Source organism: Thunnus maccoyii, chromosome 11 (assembly GCF_910596095.1).
Source record: "Thunnus maccoyii chromosome 11, fThuMac1.1, whole genome shotgun sequence".
Taxonomy (NCBI): Eukaryota; Metazoa; Chordata; class Actinopteri; order Scombriformes; family Scombridae; genus Thunnus; species Thunnus maccoyii.
In genome coordinates, this window is record NC_056543.1 from 8755749 (window position 1) to 8773056 (window position 17308).

Sequence of the window (17308 nt, forward strand, 5' to 3'; positions counted from 1 at the left end):
GGATCAGTCCCTGCACACCTATCTGATGATTTGTGTCGGGTACGTCGTGTCCATGACAATATGTGCTCTGCTATTATTATAAAAGAAATCCAGTTGTCATGGCAGCAGTGTTCCTGGTCCGCTGACCCTTTTGAAATTGCAAAAATGACTTTTTTTTGCCTTTTTGTGACCCCATCTCATGTATGTTACATTTATAGTGCTTAAAAAAAAAAAACACAAACCCAGAGGCTATAAAGCTATAAAGAATGAAGGTCAGTGTTAAGCCCTGCTCTGGGACTTCAGTGTTTTTCGGTTTATGAGAATGCAAATTATAAAATCATAGTGTTTAAAGTTAATGAGTTACAGGTCGTGAAATAAAACTCATAAAACTCATAAAGCCATAAAAGCTTGCAACAAATCAAAGCAGGACCAGTATTCACAGTTTCTGCACACAAAAACAACAAAATGTAGAAAAGGCTGCAAATGTTTTTGGGGCCTTTTATGTGTATATTAGTGGGTCGAGCATATAGATGTCTAGGAATAGACATTGTAACTGCAGCGTTATTGGATTTTACTTTGCATTTGTGTTGTGCAAATTAGGTAAGAAGTTGGGGAGGTATTATTATAAACAATGGATAACAGAGAGTGTACGGGCTTATAAAATGTCTCAACTAGAATTAATTTTTATTAGAGCTAGAAAGACTTGTTTTATATGATAAAAAACCCCAACAATTTTTGCTGCAGAAGTGTTACAGTTTTGCACTTAAGACGGTGTATCACTGTCAAACCTGCAGGCAAGTTCAACCACGAGATTGGAGGACGTTCCTAGCTGTGCGCCCTCTGAAATCTTTAATTATTAAACACACACTCCCCTCTGCAGACACCTGTATCACATGTGCCTCGGGCAGCTAGCGCGCCGCCACTGAAAACAGTCATAAAAATGGTAATGACAACGAGGAAGACAGCATGAACAAGTCAAAAGGGCAAGAATGGCTCCTCATTAGTGGGGAAACTAGAGGCGGCTAGACTCTCTGCAACGGTGCACCAAGACGCATCACCACATGCCGCGGAGCTACCTCTCATTTACCTCCTGCCGGCATCTGTGGGAGAGCTCAGAAAATTTGTAGTTGGTTTCTCTCTGGTCCCCCACTCCCTTCTCTTTTCATGCATTTAGGAGATTAGGAGAGCCTAAGCAACACCTTGGGCCATTTTTTCTGAGCCATGGCTCACAGGAGATGCGTAATTGGAGAGAAGACACAGGCCAGTGGGTTTCTTTCTCCTCTCTACTGTTCCCTTACGATCGCCTTCTATCACCCCTCTGCGACCCCCCTCTACACCTCCACGTCTACACACACACACACACACAAAATCACGATTGCATAGGGGTAATGAGATAGAGAAGTATATGAGCTGCGCGAGTGTGAAGGACCTGCGGTGATGTACTGTCTGGCTGATAGACATTTGCCTCTCAGGGTTACACGGTGTTCCGCCTGATGCGACAAATAAGAAAGCAGTCGACTGTGGCGCCTTTTACTTTTGTAAGGCACATTGAAAACGGTGCTGACAATAAAACGAGAAAGTGAGTGTTATTAAAGACATTTTCAACTATGATGAGGAAATGAATTCAGCCTGTCCAGTCCGTCCTTCCTAACGACGAGGCTCGCTTCAAAATACACGAAGTCCATAAACGGCCCCGGCTTTAGAGGAGACGGATGGGTGTGTTCGGCTCTGTGAAGTGGAGAGCTTTCCTTCACTTTTATGGGAAAAAAAAACAGGCTACACATATGTATCAGCAAATGATGGTTTAACATAAAAAAAGAAAAAATATCTCTAAAATACAACTACTCTATTATCGTCACTCAGAAGAAATGATTTGAATGTCGGTGGATGTAGCGGAGACACAGATCCTGGATCCACACTTGGGAGTCACCAGTGCCCATCAGGAGGTTTTATGTAGAAGGAATAAATACTCCGACTCTGCCTCCCACTCGCAACAAATCTGCAGGGTGCATTAAAACATTCACAAACTATTGTTGTAATGCACAAAATAAATACACACAAAACAAGATTAAACGTCAGACAGTCCTACAAATATAATCTAAAAAAAACAACTCGACTTGAGATAAACGATCCCGGTATATTTCTAACTCAGATTTTTTTTTTCAGTTTTGTGTTTAAGTGCTTTGTGAAGACTTCAGAATAACATTTTTTTTTGCATCATCTGACATGATTTTCAGACAATTTAGGGTCAGAAACACAACCACGACTGTGTGCTGCATTTACATAGAGAGCATTGCATCCTTTCTAATATTTCAGATATTTATTTTTTCACTCGAGTCCTGGTAGGATGGAAGAGTAGAGTTATACAACTCAGGGAGTTCAGAGATGCCTAAAATCAACTTTTACACCATCTGTCTTTACAGAAACATGAACGCCGTCATAACTTCAGCCGTCTGTCAATCCTTGAATCCCACTTGATACGCGCTGTAGAGGTCAGCGTATTTGGGGTCAGTTTAGTTGAACTTTGGCTGCACAAGCTGCTGGAAAATCAGTGTAGTGCTCATCGCAGCTGCCAGAGAGAGCACAGCAGACTCTCTCCGTTGGAAATAATGGCTGGCAGCAGTGTTAAACTTGACAATATTGTGCATTAAAATTGAAATAGAAATAGTTCAGGGTCCTTTTTTGAATGAGCGCGTTGTGTCCTGTGCTCTGACTTCACTGAAGACACAGTCTAGAAGTTTGTCACGGACCTCCAAAAAGAATCTTTCAAAGCGCCAGATGCTCCACCAAATAAACGCGACACAGGCAGGTGACGAAATAAAAGGAAAAGCCTGAATGAACGAATGGACTGACGTGATTTTTGGATCAGCATGTTAGTCAGTGCTCTCCACCACCATCATCAAAACACCAAATGCCTCCCATTTGCGTCGTGGTTTTAGAGGACACGTGTTAACCAGTAATGAAAGTCGGGGCCTGGATCGCAAGCTTCCCAAAAGCTAATGACAAGTGGCTGTGTAATCAGCACTTAAGCATCGGGGCCGGCCTCTTCTGTTAAAATATTTCCCCTGAGGAGGAGCTCCTGCCTCATGTTTTCTGAGTGGAGCGACCGCTGCCTGGGGAGGGACGTTTTTTTTTTGTAATGTTTCTTAATCCTACAGCTGGGTAATGGGACAGTAACAGCTTGATTCAGTCTCTCTAAAGGCCACTTTGTCAGGCGTAAGACATGTTTCAGATCATCTCCTCACAAGATTCACCACCTGGGGCCGATTAGATGAGGAGAGGAAGTGTGGCCACCAGTGTGATTTTACTGTTATTAGTCATTTTACCCCTCTGGCTTGGTGTCAAGCTTTGGTCCTTTAGTTTACATAAGCTTTAAAAAAAAGTATTTGCTGTATCTCTCAGTACTTTATTCAAACAGCACTAGTTGAGTTTGTTGTGACGCACTCAAATGTTGCTCCCTGAAGTCAATAGGCTGTAAGATGTGCATCACATGCACATTGTGTTTTAGTCAATAGATGTCCTATAACTGAATGTCAGCAGTGAAGGACCCGGCATCGGTTTGGCAAACACATCACCAGCTTTGGCGTGACATTGAATTTCATACTACATTAAACATCTTGTCCTCTGTGACCAAAGAGTCATAAACTTTTTCTCACTTGGTTTTGCTCAGTTTTGAAACGTGTCACGGGCTGACAGGTGAACTGACAGTTTAAATGATGGTGTACCTTTTCTGACTTTCTCTCTTGCGTTTCCTGTCTTCCTGTCTGCAGCCTTAAACGAAAAATGAGGCGAGTAGAATTCTGCTGAAATGTCGCTTCACGTTTCTTGCTTTAGGCACTGCGCCATCACAAGGACACATGGATTGAAAAACCCTTTGAAGGATAGATAGTCTCCTCCACATCTGAACAGGATGTGAATAATACCTTCAGCAAGCAGCCGAGTGATGATAAAACTGTGGCTGTTCAGTCCAAAGAATGGAGTTTACTGGCTAAAATCATGGCAGCATTTGAAACAAACACACAGGGATTGTTTTGTTTTTCTTTTCTCATTGACCTTCACAGCTGAAAAGTTATTCTGCATCTCGTGATGAAGCAAACAAGCACTCTTAAAGTAAATAATACTCATCTTTCGTCTGTTTTCCTGTCCTTGTTTTTCTCTCTCCAGCGTGGGTCTGGATCTGGGGCTTCGTGTCCATCACCATCATCAGCCTGCTGTCTCTGCTGGGTGTTGTTCTCGTGCCCATCCTCAAGCAATCCTGCTTCAAGTTCCTGCTCACCTTCCTGGTGGCCTTGGCAGTGGGCACGCTCAGCGGCGACGCTCTCCTTCACCTGCTGCCTCATGTGAGTACAACACAGATGGCCACGACATGACTTGTGTTCAGCCGAGTTAAAAACCTTTCGCGGTGCAGCTGAGATGGGTCTCCTCTGTGTTACAATATGAAATTGGTTTCTTGGAACTGGAGAATTAAAACAGGATGAAATTTTGTGCTCCAAAATTTCATAAGTTTCAATTATTTCTATGTAGATAATGTTTCAAAGTTGAACAATAATCAACAGTGTTACTAATTCAGGCATAATGCTTCATATACGAAGCATATAAAGCAAATATATGAATGTATGCATACTCTTTATACGCTGTATGTAGAAGGTCTTCTGTTTTATCAGTATAATTTGGAAAACTAAACACCACAATGAAAAATGTATAATAGAAATCATAAAATAAACTAAAAATCTTTTATAGTCACATTAAACGTTAAATGTTTTTACTCATGTGAACAGATGTTTAGCTACAAGTGTTTTTTATCACAGAACTCTGACAGAATAATAATTGGAAAAGGAGAAAAGTTCCAACTTAGCTGTAATAAACTGAAATTACATTTGGTTTTAACGGTCATCAGTTACGAGTCGACCTGAGCCTACTGAACTCAGCGCACCGTCAATCACAATCTACTCTGATGAGATGAGAGGCTGTTTGTGCTATTGAACAAAAAGTAACCAAAATTATCACAATCCGCCCAAAACAATTTAACCTGCCAAACTAAATAACCGCCAAGGGAATCTTTCTATATTTCACCTCCACCAGTAAATTTGATTTACACCCAAAGTAGCTTAGAGAGTTTTAATGTTAATGTCAAAGTGCAGCTGTTAGCTGGTTCTGTTGAAGCTGGTAGTTTGGGGTTAGCATGAGCCTCTGCTGTCTCTATCCAAGTCCCTCTTAAATATCAAGTTCATCTAGCTAATCTCTTCTCAGTCAGTCATACAATACATTTCAGTGAATATCCTCTGCTCATGCTATTCAGTATTCTTATATATTTATTTTTATCATTCTGATCCCCACCCTTATTTAAAGTTTTATTCCTGTTGTGTTATTCTATCCTGTGTATTGCTATCGCTGCTGTAACAAAGAAATTTCCTCCCTGGGGATTAATAAAGTACCTGCTGACCTACTTACCTATTCTGTCTCCCAACAATAAGAGGCATAAGGGGTTTGATCCAAGTCCTGATAAACTATGTGAGATCCTCAATCACTCACTCCCACCCTTCACTTCTGTTCCTCCTCCTGTCGACAGTCTCAAGGGCAGCACGACCACAGCCAGGTTGGGACGAGCCATGACGGCGATCTGCTAACAGCTTTCGATGGAGTGTGGAAAGGCCTAACAGCGCTGGTCGGCATTTACTTCCTCTTCATCATCGAGCACTGTATCGGCATGTTTAAACACTACAAAGACCAAAGGGTAAGATAAACATAACCTACATATAAACAATGACGTCCTCGTAATAGTTTGTTGTGTCAGCTACGGTTTGGTTCTTGACGATTGTAAAGGTCAAAGGATAAAGCATACAGTTGCATTTCTGCTCACAGGGCATGAAGAAGGTGAGCGAGGAGGGCAAGATCGGCAGGAAGTTGTCAGATCACAAGTTGAATCGTCGCTCAGATGCAGAGTGGCTGCACCTGAAGCCACTCAGTGAAGGTAAGAAGAGTTGAGTCGTGCGGTTTTAACAGCGAGTTAACAGCACTTGGTCAACCTCGGCCTCCGTGCCTCTCTGTAACATCTCCTCTTTTCCTCCAGACCCTGACAGCACCGCCATCTCCTGTGACAACGGTCACAACGACACACAGCTCTCAGAGCTTCAGACACGCGACTCTCCCACCAACAAGACCCCGCTGACAACCGCAAACCCCCAACACGACCACCCGTCGCCCACCAAGGAGAACGGACGCAAGGTCAAGCAGCACGGTCACGGTCACGGGCACGGTCACTCTCATGGCGGGAACTGCCACTCAGACCAGGAGATGAAGGACGCTGGTATCGCCAGCATCGCCTGGATGGTCATCATGGGTGATGGCATGCATAACTTCAGTGATGGGCTGGCCATTGGTAAAAATGAAAATCAATATTATTTGGCTGATAACTTTATTTACTGGTCAGCTTTGCATCAACTGGAATGTATATGAATTTGAAAGAATTTACTAAAATTTTGGCATAAGAGGTAGCAGCATTTTATTTATTTATTGTGCTCAAATTTATACCCAAATCCTTTTTCAAACAGGTATTTAAAAAAAGTAATTAAAATGATTAGAAATTGCTCATATAAACAAGTCAAAACAGCATATTTCAATGTTTCACAGTGTGCCTGCAAAAAAAAAAAAGGAGCAGATGTGAAAAAACTTAGCAGAGCATCTGAAACATCTCAGAGACCTCGGAGAATATACGTTCAGTTCGGAGGTTATGATTGGTTAATGGTTACTATGGTTACCACATTAGAGTCTGTGGGCTCTGCAAACATTATGTTTCAAAAACATTAACCATAAAGTTGTGTTTCTAGGCTTTCCTGACTTTGTTGTTGTCCCTACAGGCGCCGCATTCAGTGCAAACCTCACAGGAGGCATCAGTACATCAGTGGCTGTTTTCTGCCATGAATTACCTCATGAACTTGGTAAGTAAGTGCAGTTCATTAAGAAAAAGCATAAAAAACAAAGCAAGTAATTCACTCCTTATGCACCAGTGACTTGCACCACACTTCACTCACTCAACGAGTAGAACAAAGCTGTTCTGTGAAGGGCTTTTCCTTGTAGTTCACATCGAGATAATCTGCGTCTCAATCACCGCCTCATGGAAAGCAGCACTTTCTTATTTGAACTGAAACTTTAAATCCAAGTGAGTCTCATGACCCCTCGGCGCCTCGAAACCTGTTAAAAACCCACTGCTGTCAATAATCATCCTTCTTCTCTTTACTCCAGAAAAAAATGTACTTTTTCCAGATTAATGGCTTTTGTCTGACAGCAGCGAAATGGCTTGTCAAAGTGTCTGTCAGTGCAGATGATGTACTGCGCCTGGCACTCATTGTTCAATACAGTGAGACTCCGAGACAGTACAGCTGCCGGTGCGTTCATTTGCATTCGATCTGTTTTCTCCGAGGAAGACCCCCTCTTTTCGATTCAGCAACGGTGAACGTTTTTTGTTGCGAGTCCTCTCCTCCGCCTGTTTACAGCTAGAGGAAAAAGGTGGCGAGAACGGGGTGAAACAGAGCAACGGGGCCATCCACACCAGATCAGTACTAATGATGTGTCTCGTCGCGGAGCAGTTTTCATGCCTCGTTTGTGTGGTTGATGAATAGAGTAGTGTCAATTACTGCAGAGTGTGAGCCGGTGAATAATAGCCTACATTTGTCTGCCCTTGTGTTGAACAGCAGCATCCTATCCTACTGTTGTTGTTGTTGTTGTTGTTGTTGTGTTGGAGCTTAGAACAGGAAACAGGCTTCTGTTAAAAGCATCTTTGTGAGGGAGGGAGGGGGGATGGGAGGGAGGCGGTTTACGTTAACGCTGCAAAAAACTAGCTTTAAAGTTCGGGACGTGATTTAGCCGTTCGGACGTGCCAGAAAATGTGAAGTTTTTTTTTTGCCTTCGTTCGTGATGTTTCAGCAAAGAGCTTCGATTCTGATGCAACTTTTTTTTTTTTTGCTATTTTTACTCACGTTTCCAGATGGTTAACTGCAACACGAGTCCTGCATGTGAAGATTTGTGAGCTCTGTCTCTTTTCTCCCCGTGTAATTTCACATTTCCTGTTGATTCAGCGCCCGCTCTCCAGGAGCACTGCCTTCACCCCTGTAGGGCCGCTTGTCAGACAAACCCAGCAGTTTGACAAGTGCACCTCTCAGCTCCTCCTAAACACAAAAGCAGTCCCCGGCTGGCAGCTGGATGGCAAAGATGATGATTATGAGGGTTCTTTAACCACCCAGAGAGAAGCTAATTGGCAGTGAGGGGTGTGTTAATTGCGGTAGATGAGGTGGTGGCAGGCGTGTCTGAGTGTCTGATGGTTTGGAACCAAGGAGGCATGAAACGCCAGAGTAAGGTGAAGTGGAAAAAAAAGGCCATTGAAGTGTACGCTGACTGTCTCTCTTCCTCCTCTCTTGAAACCCCCCCCCCCCTCCCCTTCTCTTCTTTCTCTGGCTTTGATTGATGGATGAGAGCAGAGTGGTAATATATTCATTGTGGTAATTAGCAAGGAAAAGAGGCCGCTTGTTACACGGTGGAGGAAATGTAGGCCACCCCCTTCTCAGTATTCATCTCTCTCTCCAAATCCAGGGCGTTTCCGCTGAGACTTGGGCCTCTTCCCGCATTTGGCCCAGCAATGATTGAAGAGGGTAGAGAGGCTACGGCATGCATATGTAATCATAAGTGTATCAGAAGGGAGTTAAAGACATATTTCTTAGAGAGAGCAGCTCCTGGTCTGTTTTTTTTTTTTTTTTTTACCTACTTGAAGACAGATAGCGGTGGCAGATGTGGAGTCTGCTTTTGAACAAGTTCACCTCATCACGTGAGTCAGAAAAGGGTGAAAAAGTAAAAAAACAAAACAATATGCACACAGAAATTGTGGATTTTGCCAGCTGGGATCTGCCTGTTGGAATAAGATTGGAATTGCTTTAATGATGCTTAAATGAGTGTGTGTCTCTCTCCGGCTGACAGGTGACTTTGCTGTGCTGCTGAAAGCGGGGATGTCAGTGAAGCAGGCCATTGTCTACAATCTGCTGTCCGCCCTCATGGCCTACGTTGGCATGCTGATTGGCACAGCTGTGGGCCAGTACACACACAATGTCACCAACTGGATCTTTGCCATCACAGCTGGCATGTTCCTTTATGTGGCCCTGGTGGATATGGTAAGCTGGCACACTGCACTTGACAGCCCCAGAGTGATAATTGTCCCGCTTCAACATCAGCTTAACTTTCACCGTCTCCTCTCTCACTCTTCTTTCTGCCTTCTCATCTGCAACGCTAATCTCCAGAAGTCTGTTTCTGATCCCAACTGGTTACTTTGTGTCTCTTTCGTAGCTGCCAGAGATGCTTCACGGCGACAGCGAGGAACACAAGCGCTGCCAGCTGGGACACTTTATCCTGCAGAACTTGGGCATGCTGACCGGGTTCGGCATCATGCTGCTCATCGCCATCTTTGAAGACCGCATCGTTTTCGATTTTGGCTTTTAGCTGGAGGAGTAGATGGGGCGCGAGGGGGTGAGGGAGGGTAGAGCTGGATGTATCAATGATGTTCTTCTTGGCCTTAACATGCTTTGTTTGCGATGTAACGGCCCAGTCTTGCATGCAATGTGAGTCTCATTCATGGCCTGTGCCTCCATTCCAAACATGCAGCATTAGCTTATGCATATCTCCTGACTTTGCTAGTGATGTTTACACTTTGCTCCTCCATCAACTCTCCTCTGCCAAAAGCAGAGAAGCTGAATGAAAGAAGAGCGAGGCTACACTCCAACCAGAAAAACACCTCCTCTGCTCTGTACCGGTAAACTCCATCTGAGAGGAGCTGCTAGATAGTAAGGTGTCGCAGGACGCATTCCTGCAGAGATGCAGCTGTCACGGCCCAGCAGCTCCTCGCCTATCCATCATCACCTGTTGTTAGTGTGTTGTTGTCGTACCCCCCTACTTCCTCGTCTCTTATCCACCCTGTGCTGTGTCCCATCATCCATGCCTAGTACATCTGTGGTGTGTTCCACCCGCCATCCATCATCAACTTTTGATGTCATCATGCTGTGTATCAAACATCTCGTGTCTCTGTGCCATGTCCTGGCCACTGGAGCAACACCACAGCCGCACCGCATACCGTCACAGTGTCCTAAAAGAGACTGAGAGCTCAGTTTAGCAAGCTACTGCATCTGGAATAAACCTTTTTTTTTTATTTAGCTCACCTGCAAAATGTGTTAACAGCTATTAAGCTGCAGTGTCAAAGTAGAAAAGTGTTCCCCCGACCGTATGTAGGAGATTGTCTAAGTGGCTCAGTGTTATTTTTATTTATTTGTTTTTTTTGCTGCATTACTTCAGTTATATTTTGATCTTTGGGATTATTAAACCTTTGTAGTTGATAGAGATAGCTAACACAGCTGCCAAAGCCTTGATAAATTAGCATTTAAGACTAATCAGTGTTTTTGTTAAGAATCTAGATGCCACAAGTGACCAATTTTTTTTTTAAAAAAGGTTTGACAATCTGTAGCCAAATGACACATATCCTTGTTAGGCCTTTCCATTTTATCTTTCTCTACATGAATCAGCAGCTTCAAAATGTGAATTCAGAAAAAACTAGTTATTGTTGTCTTCATCAAGTGTTGTAGTTTACTAGATTTGTTTAGTGTGTCTCTTTGAGTTCCTAAAAGGTGATTTGTCCAGCTGGACCACCCGGCAGTGAACATTTAATTACAATAGGAGAATAAACGGTTGAGTCACACTAATTCAAATTTTCTTATGTACTGTAAATACATGAGATCTTTATGGTGTCAGTAGTTGAGCAGCTAAAAGCAAATTTTTGTTCCTGCTAAATAGTTTTTGGAGATACTTCCATTGAAGAATCAGTTAACTTGTTGATCCTGACAATCGGAGACAGACCAAGCAAAAGGAAGTTCTCTTTTATCACAGCAGAACGATAATCTGTGTCAGCATTCCTTGCACTTGTAATGGATGTTTAACTCAAGTTATCAAACTCGGGTTAAACTCATATTTTTTTCCGGGGAATGTACATTATAGTCACTTTGCTGACTGAGCCAACTGTGTGGATTTTCAGTGGCTGGTGCTTGACATGGCCTCTTCCCCCTGCCCCGACATTCCATTGGCTGTTCTGCCGCTCACATGCTAAGCTAGCTAGCCTAGTTTCAGCTGCTAGAGCACACAGGTACGTGTGTGACTTCATTTATCCTGTCACTGTGTGACATCCATTGTCTATGTCTTAACTGGCTGTAAATCATTGTCAGTCACATTGAACTCGTGTAAATGATCTGACTAAATCATGCATGAAGCATGAGTGAAATGGTACAGACATTGTGTTGAGTGTAAAATTGTTTTCATTCTTTGTACTGCAAAGTTAAAATATTGACAACCTTTGTTACTTTTTAAATTAACTGTTTGTGAAGATCATGTTCTTTGGGGCCTAGTGTAACTAGTGTTACAAGACTTTTTTTGTTAGCTAAATGCAAATGAGGCAGGTTTCAAATTATGCAGATGATGTGCAGGAGTAAAACTTATCTGCTGCATCAGTTATCTCTCTTATACATGATTTATTTTAGGAGTCCATCACGTTTGTACTGTCTGTAACGGCAGTGCAAACACTTAAAATCCTTGATTTATTTTCATTCTCTGTCATCATTTGCTGTCTTTAAAATATAACCATACATTTTTTCTGTCAATTTCTATTTTGATAACATGTACAAGTTAAATCTAAACTGCATCCAGACTTTGTGACATTTATGACACCTCCCCAGATAACATGTTTCTTCACTGCATCGCAAAAATTGTCGGTAAAATGAAGGTCCATGATTGTTCTCATTTTTTTTGCTTTGTTTTATGTATATTTGTTTGGTAATCTGGATCTAAAATGCAAAATGCAACATCCTTGCTGTTTGCCTGTCTGTGCATTCTCCCCATCATGAAAGGAAAATAAATGCTGAAAAGATCCCTGACTCCTGATTTGTGATGGTTTTCGCAAAATGTTAGAGACAAATGTTTGGCAGCAGAACCACAGCAGCATAACGCATCTATCAGTAACACTCTCTCTGCTCTGCACCACTCGTCTCCTGTTTCCCAGATCAGCAGCTTTAGCAAAGTTGCTTCTTAAACAAATGTGAAGGCTGAGTAAACGATGCATACAAGGTGGAGCTGGGTTACTGTAAGATCTGTCATGGATCTGTAGCTGTACATAACGGAGGCTGTCAGCAGGGTCTGAATGTATTTCTGTAGTCAGCAATCAAGCTGGTCTATAGCGAGGTATAACATGGTAAAATAAATGACCAGTAATGTGGCTGCTGTAATGTTGGGCTATCTATCATATATGTTGGGATACTATCATCCGACATACAACTAAAGTCTCTAACCAGACTGTGATGAGAGTATCTTCTCTACATTAAAAACAACTGGCAGTAATTGTAGCTTAATTATTAATATTTGTTCATTGTTTTATTCATGTAGATACAATGTACTGCATAAAAAGCCAAGAGAAACTGTGGCTTTTCATTCTTTTTTTTTAATTGCATGTCAGTGTATGTGTGTGAAAACAAGCAGGAAAACCAGACTAGGAGCTGAGCTGGCAGAGCAGTGCCACCCCTCGCCTGATCCAGTGCTCAGCAGGCACGTTGGAGTTGAGCGTCATGGCGATGACATAGTTGGTGGAGTGGCCGGTGGTGGACAGGGTTCCTCGCCGCTCGCTGGTCTTGTAGACGGGTGATAGGTAACACATCCTCTGGGGGATGTCCTGCCGCTTGACCGGCTTCAACCACATCTGACAGAAAAGGAGGAACGAGGAGACGGAGACGGGTCAAATGACTTAAACATTTAAGCTGCGGCTGCCAGTTTCGCCTTCTCTTACTTGATTAGCCACTTACGCAAATAGTCACAATCATTTAGACAATGTTTTCCATTAAAAACATGTGACTGGTAAAATAATTAAACTGGCAAGTTGAATTTAGTACACCTCTGCTGATGAGTAACAAACAACAGATTACATGACGAATGCTTGACGATGGGTGTGATTGTTTTAAAAGGGAAAGACCAGATTAAGAGCTTAGTTCAAATGTATAACAGTGGAAACTAACCTGGATCTCGATTTGTTATTCAAACATTAACTTACAAATTGGAACTTTGGGGACATAAACTTATAAAACAATAGCATTAACAATGAGTAGTCCCTTTGGGCTATTAAGAAGTCGTGGTTATGCAAAAGGGATAAACTGGGCCACTCAAAAAAACATCTCTTGAAAAAAAACAAAAACAGTTTGTTGAGTTGCAGCCAGAAAAGTACTCATCTCGTTCCATAACAGGCGCCTCTGTGAAGATTTGCATTTCAAAGCCAGCCACAGCAGCCTCTGTTGTTTTTTTTTCTCCCACAAATAATAAACACATTTTTAATTAAGTTCCGCTCTTGTCAAAAACTGATTCTGTTAATAACTTGCCCTGAAATGTCTGAATATTAAAAAAGCCTGTCTTGCATTATTCATCATCACTGAATGCATTGTGAAGAAGAGAGAACAGAGGGGGGGGGGGAAACTTGATCAGTCCTAGCTACTGCTGCTGGCACTCTCATCACTGCCACTCTACTTTCATATACCATATCAAGCGCTGTTAATTAATAAAAGAATAAGGGAGCAAAGGAGCCACACGTCCTATGGGCATAATGTTAAAAAAGTGCTGAAACTGCTGCTCTGTATTGAGTCCAGAGAACAAGGAGCTGTGAACATCCTCCTGGGTAGAGCTACAGCTACAGTATTTTGGTTGTCGTTCCCCTTTTTCCTCTGAGACTCAGAGATATTGGTCTCTGATTTTTTAAAAACAACAGCCGCCTCACAGGAGTTTACAAGCCGAATAAGGATAGAAACTGCCCCATTTTCATAATCTGATACGTGAAAAGATATTATCTTCACTCTGTTTTGACACCCGTAGAGATTCACAAGAGCAGAATCAATAAACCTCCCTTCAGACTTTATGTAAGAATATGTTATGCAACAACATTTTTTTCCCTGGTTGCTTGCAGTGTTTTTCATAAACTACCAAGTGCTCTTACTCTACAGCTTAACAGTTACCCCCACTGAAGTGTCAAACCCGAGCAATGCAAGTGTAAACCAACATATTTTTCTCTACGTATTTCTACTCTCAGTTAAAAAATAGACCGTGTTGAAAACTGCAGTTAAAAATGAACTGAATTGCCAAGGCAACGACCAAAAGACAAATATGGTGGAATCCAGAGCGATGCGTCAGCTGTAGTCACTTTTGTTCCTCTCACACTTTATCACGATTGGGAAAAAAAAAAATCTCTTGTGAGCACAACAGCAGTCTAACCACACTCTCCGCCTCTCTGTGGCCTCCTCGCTTCTTACTCTACCTGTGTTCAGCGTCTCTGTCCAACAGAAGCAGCCGTCTGTCCGCTGCAGCTCCTGGAGAGCTGAGAGGACAGCGGCCGGACAAACTGACTTCACCAGGTGACAAAATACTTTACAGTTTACACGTCGGCTCCGAGGGAAAGAAGAAAGAAATCGTCGGTGTTTGTATTTAATGATGCATTGATACGGTTAATAAGTTGAAAACACATATACAGCGGGATATTTGTGTGATTTAAACAGCTGCCTGCTCAGATTACGCTTCACTAAATGAGAGAGAAACAGACTCAGAGCGTAAAAGAACGCGGGGGGTCTCTGTGAAACTGTCTCGGCTTCAGTGTGGATTGATACGTTTAATAAAATGGAAGCGTATCTGTTTTTGTGAGAAAACACTTTCTGTGTGAATTGGCCACGGCCTCTCTCTCTCTCTCTCTCTCTCCAGTTCACCAGATCTCCCTCACAAGTCAACGGGTGCTGGAGACGGGAGACTGTCATGTCCTCACACAGACAGCTGCTCTGATGACCTCCCCCTGTCCTGTGTACGAGCATGAATGCCCCCTGCTGCTGATTGGCCGGAGTAGTATTGTGTGGCTCGCTCTGAGCCACTGTGTTTACATGCCTATTTACAAAGCCAGTGCTGTGTATGAACACCGGATTTTGTTTCAGCACACACAGAACAGACAGCAGGCGGACCGTGAGGAGATGTTCGCTGAATTTGACAAAAAGTATATTGGATTAGGATTGCTGACTTTACCTTTAAGTTGATATGTTAAACTTCTTAGCAAATAGTTGCTTATTTGTTAATGTTGATGTTGCTCCATCAAGAATTTATGGAGCAACATTATTATTCATTTGGAGTCTTGTTTCTGTCCACCTACCGAATGTATATCCAATATTCACTCTCCCTTCGCTCTGTTTTTGCTCTCTATCAACTCCTGATGGAAATATCTGGCTCTTTAGCTAAAAAATGCTCCACTATGTTCACCAGCTGGTCGCTAGCTGTGTGTGTTTGCTGTTTGGTGCCGAGCAGGGGAGCTGCAGAGTCTTACACATTCTCATTTGATACATTATTATTATAAAAAATATAGATTATGGCCGCTTTAATTAAGTCTGTTTTTGTTTAGTCAAAGTGGAGAAACAACAGGCCTTTCTCATAGAAAACATGTGACAGTAGGAAAAACGTGCAAATGATTAAAATTAATGATGGCTGAATTCAAATTAGAGGCGTCAGATTCAAGGTCCTGGTATTGGTGCATGCTGGCTCACTGGAACACTGTCATGGTTCAATGAGACTCTGGGACACCTGAGTGCAATGGAGCCATCATTAACGTGATGTGCTGCTCCTATTATATAACAGGTCTACTGTGAAAAAGGCTCATCGACCAATCAGATGGGATCAAGGCTGTTGACGTCATCTTCCTGCATGGCTTGTGAATGTAGGAAACGTGGATGAGATTGATGCACGTTTCTGCAACTTACAGAAACACTATGTGAATGAATGAAGTCAAACAAAAGGGAGTTATTAAATGTATTATTTTAATCTATATCAACAGTGTGTGTACAGTATCTGTGTGCTTTGTGTGCCACTCACCACAGGCATGGTGTCATGTAGCACTTTGGGGTAAGACTCTGCAAGAAGTTTGGTCTTTCTGTCCCAGCGGGCGCCATCAAGGAACAGACCCCGAATGTACACACCTGAGTGTCAAACACAAACACACACACACATAATTCAGGGATAACAAAAGAGGTGAGAAATGTAACTATTTGTATTAAAATCATCCGCTACCTTAGAGAAACGCTGTGACTACAACGCACGCAGACTGTTTACCGTTCAAGCGACCATAAAAAGTTCAGGAATCAAGCCGAACTGACCTCTGCGCTAACGTCTTTTCTCTTTTCATAAAGAATGTGAGCTCTTTTAATGGGGTGGAAAAAGGGATGAGATTTAGAGATAACTGACTGTTGGCATTCTGTCAGTATCACACACCCAAATGCACAAACACACTGTCAAATCTGCAGCTTGGCAGTATAGGCTGCGTTAGCGTGATGGGGCCCCAGCTGGGGGCTGATTGAGGGTGAAGCTTTATGTGAGAGAGAGCTGGAGGCACAGCAAGGGGCTGACGCAGGCCTGCATGTAGGCGCGAGGCAGGGAGGCTTTTCTTTTCCGTACTTTCCCACTTTACACTTTGCCTCTTATATTCAGTCAGCCTAATGTCAGTTTTCATCTGTTTGTTTCTTTTCCTCCACCCACTGCTTATGTTACTCTTATTTCAGTTCCTGCTTTGAAACCTCAATCCTCCTCTCCCTCACTTTTCATCCATGTGTCTGTTTTTTTTAAATCTTTTTCTGACTCATTCCTCTTTCAAGTACGCTCTATCCTCCTTCTGTAACTTCGTTAATCTGGAGGACGGTTTGCTGAATAAAGCTATTCTAATCTTTTTAACAACATCCTGTTTTTGCTATCAAGTGACCATCCTCCCTTCTACGCTAAAACAACCCTACCTGACCCCTGTCTCCTCCTCCTCCTCCTCCTCTCACTCATTAGTACCCTACCGTCTTCTGGAGGCCGTTTGTATTGTTTTTCATCCAGGACCTCGAAGTCGAAGCCGAGCAGGTCAATAGGGACGGTGTGTTTCCTGGCATAGTTCTGCTGACTGCCTGTGAGGAAGGCCTGGGTGAAGAAGAATCCTGATACCCAGAATACAGCAGGCGTACCCTGATCATACCAATCCTGAAAACACAGAAGGGCAGGGAAGACATTTATAACCAAAAACCAGCCGGACCACAGTGACCTGTGAGCTTTTGTTAGGTTCAGGTTACATTTTTTGTCACATTTTTTCATTTATACAGAAGTACCCATTAAAAAAAAACATTATACAAAAACAAACCTACAAAACCACAACTACAGTACAATACTGTACGATTAAACAGTGTTTAGTGACTATGTGCAGTACGTTGAAATCATCTCA

The 17308-nt window shown here is 42.7% G+C and overlaps 2 protein-coding genes across 7 annotated transcripts in view; one reads left to right on the plus strand and one right to left on the minus strand.

Annotated features, from left to right (window-relative positions):
* The window catches only part of slc39a10 (solute carrier family 39 member 10), a 35185-nt gene extending 23258 nt beyond the window's left edge, over window positions 1-11927 (plus strand). For all 5 annotated transcript variants that reach the window (XM_042426376.1, XM_042426375.1, XM_042426377.1 and 2 more), the window contains 7 exons: window positions 4144-4319; window positions 5549-5713; window positions 5842-5950; window positions 6050-6358; window positions 6837-6917; window positions 8947-9137; window positions 9310-11927. In XM_042426376.1, coding sequence (XP_042282310.1) covers window positions 4144-4319; window positions 5549-5713; window positions 5842-5950; window positions 6050-6358; window positions 6837-6917; window positions 8947-9137; window positions 9310-9462 — 1184 coding nt within the window. In that variant the 3' untranslated portion in view covers window positions 9463-11927. The remainder of the gene's footprint in view (window positions 1-4143; window positions 4320-5548; window positions 5714-5841; window positions 5951-6049; window positions 6359-6836; window positions 6918-8946; window positions 9138-9309) is intronic.
* Window positions 11928-12477: 550 nt separating this feature from the next.
* The window catches only part of dnah7 (dynein, axonemal, heavy chain 7), an 84736-nt gene continuing 79905 nt past the window's right edge, over window positions 12478-17308 (minus strand). For both annotated transcript variants that reach the window (XM_042426374.1, XM_042426373.1), the window contains exons 64-66: window positions 16893-17070; window positions 15931-16034; window positions 12478-12748 (exon numbers count right to left, since the gene is read on the minus strand). In XM_042426374.1, coding sequence (XP_042282308.1) covers window positions 12542-12748; window positions 15931-16034; window positions 16893-17070 — 489 coding nt within the window. In that variant the 3' untranslated portion in view covers window positions 12478-12541. The remainder of the gene's footprint in view (window positions 12749-15930; window positions 16035-16892; window positions 17071-17308) is intronic.